Below are 6,599 nucleotides of genomic sequence, written 5' to 3'. Positions count from 1 at the left end.
ATAATTTGTGAGCAAAAACTGTTCGAGCACCCAAGTATTAATATATTATAAATCGGACAACAGAGCTTTTTGAAACTCTATTTCTTAAAACAATCCTTGAATTTATCAGACAACATAAAAATAAGTGGCACCACTTATTTTCAGTTATTATATTCAATCTCTATAAATTACAAGTTTCTATAAAACTTTAATGTATATGACCGATAATTTAAAAATTACGCTGTTAATAATAACTGTATGATTACATTACACGGTTTATTAAAGTTTGATCCACAAAAATAACATTTGTTATATGAATCATTGTTTTCTGTACGAAATAGTTAAACCTATTGATGATACTTATACTGTAATTTCGTACATAAATTACAATATTTAATAATAAATGATTAATCAGACAGTATCATAAAGATACCACAAAATTGTTCTTGTGACTATTAAACTACACGAGTGCGACGAGCTCAGAATTTAAACTTAGTAATTCAATAATACACAGGGTTTTCATATCTAAATCGACAAAAGGTAATCACGAGCAATACACAGGAATAATTGTAAAAAAATATGTATACACGAGTAATAATCGTAATAATACACAGATGTAATGACAGAAACAATAAACCTTGCTTACTACTTATTTTCATTGTCACAATATTATGGCAATTAAATTAAATACATACTTGGAATGAAATTTAAAATCTCAATTCTATCATTATAGCGTTTTTTATCTTAGGTCCTAACTTTTCGTGTTCAGCGCCTTCTGCGACGACGGGAGTCCCCATTGTATCCATTCTCTGTAAGGAAATAACATAAATCAATTCAACATTGCTAGATTGGTTGTCACATATTATGTACATTAATGTAAAGATTCATGAACGATATACCAACCATAACACAGTACATGACACTGACAAAAAAACAAACATGATTACGGGTGGTACATCTAGTCAAGACATAAAAATGTGTGAATGTTAAGGATGTGAGTTTGCATTGGTTTGAACATAACAAACCTCATTCCTATTCACCGCTGGTGATTCCTCTGGCGGTCATAATTGTACCCCACGGAGCCATTTGCCTGCGCACCATTTAGACCACATTGATCTAAACCAACTCCAAACGGTCTGCCTGGCCCCATATTTTGAGGGCCATAATAATCCATAACGTTTTTGTAGCCAACATCACCATAATTATCATTGGAAACCAGTCCTGGATCATTATTCCTTTGATTGTTCTTGGAGCCATACGAGCCGAAAGCGGTGAAGTTGGCGGCTTGAGATCCCATGTAGTCGCCACCGTTCTGAGGAAGCATGCGCGGCAATAGGCCCCCGTGAGGTACGCCGAGACCGCCAGAGGCATATCCATGACTGGGAGCTGAACCCAGACCGCCGCCGTCGTGGCCTCCAAGTCCTTGAGACCCAAGGCCACCATTACTCGGTGTCTCCGAGTCATAGTCGTCGCGATCCCGTCCTCTTCCACGACGGCGCCTATCTCGACCTCTCGAGCGAGATCCAGAGCGCCCGCCGTCTGAGCCCAGGCCACCTTCTGAGCCGAGGCCATCGCCTGAACCGAGGCCTCCACCTGAACCAAGACCTCCGCCAGAGCCGAGACCTCCACCGGAGCCCAGGCCTCCACTAGAGCCGTGGCCGGCACCGGAGCCCAGACCGCCGCCCGAGCCCAGGCCTCCGCCTGAGCCGTAACTGGATGCGCCAAGCCCACCAGAACGAGGGCCTCGCTTTCTGGAATCTGACTCGAGACCACTTTCTCCCGCGCCACGTTGCCCATGAGTCGCGCTACCGGAGTCCGGAGGAGGAGGAGGAGGAGGTGGCGGAGGGGCTGACCAACCTCCAAGCATGGGACCGGCGAATGATGGCATCATCATACCATATTGATCCGCAGGAAAGAATGGAGGCATGACAAACCCTGTACCATTCATTGGTGGGGGAACACACATATTCATTTGAGGATTTATCGCCATTAGAGATGGAATCTGTGTTTGTTGTTGTTGTTGATGATTGTAGTCCGCATTATTGCCAAGATTAGTGTTATTATCTAATGTTTGTTCTCTACTAGAATGTTGTTCAGTGTTATTAACTGGAGCGGAGGGTTTTATATTTAATTTATCATTGTGAGATGGGAGTTGTGGACCAATAGGAGTAGGTAGCAGCGACTTCGGCGTGGGCAAAAGTGGTTGGGAGGTAGTCTGAGGCCCTGTATTCGTAGCATCCTTCATAGGGCTGCACTTGCCTGAACGTGAACGGCTACGTGAGCGGGAACGGGAGCGCGAATGACTTCTTGAGGATCTCGATGATTTGCTTCTTGATGATCTGGACGAACTGTGTCGGCGACGACGACGATCGCGTGATCGAGATCGTGAGCGAGTGCGGCGCCGGCGGTCGCGGTCGCGGTCGCGGTCCCGGTCGCGGTCCCGGTCCCGGTCCCGCGAGCGCGAGCGGGAGCGGGAGCGGCGCCCGCGCCGGTAACGGCCTCCGCGTCCACGGTGACCTGCAAAATATATTTGTTATATATTTACATGCAAACAACCTTTCCTATGATACATTATAACTGGGAAATACTTACGTCGGCCACCGCCACCACCACGTTCCGAAAGCTCTTGCAACTTCGGGTTCACAACTTGCTTAGCTTCTTTTAAAACTGACACGAGATCTCCAGCCTTTGCAGCATTCGAGGGAGTAAAAAATGTGTAGGCGGTTCCAGTTTTATTTGTACGGCCAGTTCGACCGATACGATGTACATAATCTTCTGAATTACTGGGATAGTCAAAGTTGATAACAAATTTTACGTCATCAACATCTGAAACACAAATAAAATATCATATTATAATAGTAATAATAGGTCATATTATTGTGATAATACTTTGAAGAGGTTACTCAATAACATACCTAAGCCTCGAGCGGCAACATCTGTAGCTACAAGAATGGGCGCTTTTCCACTTCGAAAATCTGAAATAAAGTAATTATATGAGAAATCTGTAGTTTAGTCTATATTTTTAGATCATTCATTTCATTTAATGTAAAAGTGTTTGTTCCTTTATTTGTATATTCTTCATGAACTGCTACACCACTGAAAATGTAAATGGAAAATCAACCTATTTTACTTAAAAACAAGGAAAATAACTTATGAGGTGATGTGTCTAAAAACAATTTTTGACAGAAAATTATTGTTTTCAAAAATTTGCCATTTTCAAATCTCGAATACTGAAACCATTATCATCCTATAATACTTTCTATATGATGTTGTTCTGTGATGTTTTAACAGGATTGCTAGAAAAGCAAACTGCCTTATATATTACAGCCCTATATAACTAACAACAACTTGCAATCATGTCAATGTTTGCAATTCCTAACACATAAATTAATTTATTGAACAATTATTATGTAGGAGCTACACTGATGTACATATCACATAACTCTTTAATCACATAACTCTTTTAAGCAACCTCACATTCTACTCCCCATTGTCAACATCGAGAGAAGCTTAGAGCGTTCGATTTAAATCATATACCAATAATAATAAAATACATACACATAAAAAAAACTAGAAAAATATGTACCTATCTTTAAGTATATAATCATTAATATCTTTTTATGAACAAATAAGAAAACGCTATTAGGAATTTCAATCTCTTATAACTGTAATTAAGAAGGGCGAGATCCGTTTGATGTTTTATACCAACACTACTTTTATTTTTTAATACAACTTACTAATTAATTTGATTCCTTCAGGACAAGTGTGTCGAATTGCACACAACGCATTTAAAACATTAATCTAGAGCGAGAGGAGAGGAACCCCGAGCCGTAGAGTGCGGACGCGGTCGATCCGCGCCGGCGCCACTGTGCCGTTGCGTAACGGCAAACGGCGCATTGTGCGTTCGCTGCCGCCGGCGAGGGGGCGAGCCTCGCCGCGCTGAACACGCGAGAAGCGGCTCAGACTGGCCGCGGTGGCAAGTCAGAGTGCATAGGGCTTAGCCCCGACAACGAGAGGCGGCACGGAGCGGACGCGGCCGCAGGCGCCTCGCCGCCGCCGCCCTCGCTTGACGGCGACGGCCGCGCGCGTGCCACCGCTTCCGCCGCCCGGCCGCAGCTCTCCACAGCCTGCACATGCAGACATCTCTTCAGACACTGTTCAATCGCTACGGGCTCACGCCACACCCATCGCTTTTGTCTGCAGTCCGATACCGCTTCTCGCTAACAACACCGCTTCGTTGATATCATTACTTTTCTAGATATTTTATGAAATTACATGTTTCATAAGTTGGATACAACTGTCAGCGACTACTGTATTGTAAAAGGTGATAAAAATAAGAAATAATAAATAAATCAAATAGTTTGCATACATAGTCAACACTGCATTACCTTTAAATTAAATTTATTTTCTTACCTTGCAGCACCCAATCACGTTCATTCTGAGATTTGTCACCGTGAATACACACTGCCGGCCATCTATATGAATAAAAACATGAAATAAATTGTAAATCAAATCAAATTACTATAAGTAAATTATGTTTTTATTCATTTACATTTTATTAAATTATACTTGTTGACTCAATTATTTTTAGTATCAAAATTAAATACAATGGTATGCCTAGTATTTGAAAATTAATAGTCAACTATTCCATTATACCATTCATAAATCTTTTCATAATTGAAAATAAATTAATAAAGATATCCCTGTAATCATACCACAGTTTTAAAATTATACTTGATAATAATAAATCTATATGGTATGATGTATTTGAATTTTACATTCAAATACATCATACCATATAGATTTATTATTTGATAATATTAGCTATATAGCAAGATGTATTTCAATTTATATGGTTGCCTAAAATGCTCTCCAGTACTTTAAAACAAAAGTGGAAGTTTTACTCACCCATCTCTCTTCATTTTTCTGGTAATGTCATCAACTCTTCTTTTGGTTTCAATAAAAATAATTGTTTTGTTTTCTTTCTCTGCCATTATTTCTTTAAGAAGTGTACTCAATTTGGTTTCCTTTTCATATTCCATGCACACATCAATAATTTGCAATATGTTATGATTAGCAGCCAATTGTAAAGATCCAACATTGATCTGTAGGTAATCTTTCAAAAATTCTGAAGCCAAACTTTGCACTTCTCGTGGCCATGTAGCAGACCACATAAGTGTTTGTCTATCAGGTCGAATTTGTTCAATTATTTTCCTTATTTGAGGTTCAAAACCCATATCTAACATCCTATCAGCTTCATCTAAAACTAAGTATGTGGTTCTTTTTAAATTGGTTCTTGAACTTTCTAAGAAATCCAATAAACGCCCTGGAGTGGCAATGACAATTTCAACACCAGCATCTAAATCTCGAGCCTGAGGCCCTTTAGGTGCCCCTCCAAAGAGACAGGTGTTATGAATCTTTGAAGTATTTGCAAACTTGTCACATACTTCTTGAATTTGTTGAGCTAATTCCCTTGTAGGGGCTAATACTAATGCAATTGGCCCATCTCCTCTACTTGATTTTGGCTGATTATTGATATGAACAATAGCTGGTAAAATGTATGAAAGTGTTTTTCCTGATCCAGTTGAAGCAATTCCTACCATATCATACCCACTCAATGCTATTGGCCACCCCTGAGCCTGAATTGGTGTAGGTTTTGAAAATCCCATCTTGTCGATTTCATCCATAACATAATTAGGGAATCCCGCTTCTTCAAAAGTCATGGTGGGTTTTGGAATGTTACGGCCTTTTAGAGTTATTTCATTGTCACTTCTCCATCCTTCTACTTCCGAATCAGGTCTTTTTTCTACATCAGGATGTGGTACATAAAAATCTTTTTTAAAAGGTTTTAATCTACTGAGATCCCATTTCGGTTTTCGAAGATTAGCTCCTGGGTTGCTCCTTCGACCTCCACCGCCGCCGCCGCCATAGCCTCCACCGGAACCTAGGCCATATCGAGGGCTTCGACTGCGGCTTCGACTTCGACTCCTACTACGGCTGCGACGCCTATCACGACTGCGATCCCTATATAATAAACATATTATAGCGTAGGAAAATGTAGCGGCAAAGGGAAAAATAATTAAACGTATCGATTTATAACACCATGCTTTCTGTGATACGCCATTTCAATATCATAATTAATATACAACATGAAACTAGTCACAGTATATATTAATCACTCATAAGTTCATAACTTTCTAAAATCTTATATCCCATGTAAATTAAGATAAATTTGTGCATAATTGCACTACAATAACCGAGTTTAAAAAAAAAATTAAAAATACAATGAAAGTAGAGTTAAAACATAATTAGGTTAAGTACTTAAAATAATATTGTTACCTGCCACGACCCATTATTTCAACAGGACTTTAAAACTGAATACGTTACATTAAAATTAAATTTTACACGAGTAAAAATGTAATACGCTAACTTGATTCAAGAACGCCATTCAATTTCAGCGTATAAATCAAAATGGCGGCAATGAATAGAAGCGAGTTCAGCGAATAACTATAGTAGCGTCATTCTGTGTTGCCAGGTATATTGTTTTTGTTTTAAAATTCGTCCAATTTGGACAGCCGAAGAGCATTGCCCATACTGCCTAATCAGTAGAATTGCCAGGT

The 6,599-nt window shown here is 39.8% G+C and overlaps 1 protein-coding gene across 1 annotated transcript; it reads right to left on the bottom strand.

Annotated features, from left to right (window-relative positions):
• Window positions 1–628: 628 nt before the first annotated feature.
• LOC131852599 (uncharacterized) lies at window positions 629–6,500 on the bottom strand. The gene is made up of 7 exons (XM_059203284.1): window positions 6,319–6,500; window positions 4,888–6,003; window positions 4,393–4,454; window positions 2,895–2,954; window positions 2,572–2,805; window positions 1,005–2,496; window positions 629–788 (listed from the first exon to the last, which is right to left on the bottom strand). Exons 1-6 carry the CDS (start codon window positions 6,330–6,332, stop codon window positions 1,016–1,018), a joined length of 2,967 nt encoding a protein of 988 aa, XP_059059267.1. The 5' UTR covers window positions 6,333–6,500; the 3' UTR covers window positions 629–788; window positions 1,005–1,015.
• Window positions 6,501–6,599: the final 99 nt, after the last annotated feature.

The sequence above is a fragment of the Achroia grisella genome, unplaced genomic scaffold (assembly GCF_030625045.1).
Source record: "Achroia grisella isolate CSIRO2021 unplaced genomic scaffold, CSIRO_AGI_Agris_v1 utg856, whole genome shotgun sequence".
In the NCBI taxonomy this organism is placed as follows: Eukaryota; Metazoa; Arthropoda; class Insecta; order Lepidoptera; family Pyralidae; genus Achroia; species Achroia grisella.
The sequence above is the reverse complement of the archived record's forward strand: the minus strand, read 5'-3'. Positions and strand labels throughout refer to the sequence as shown.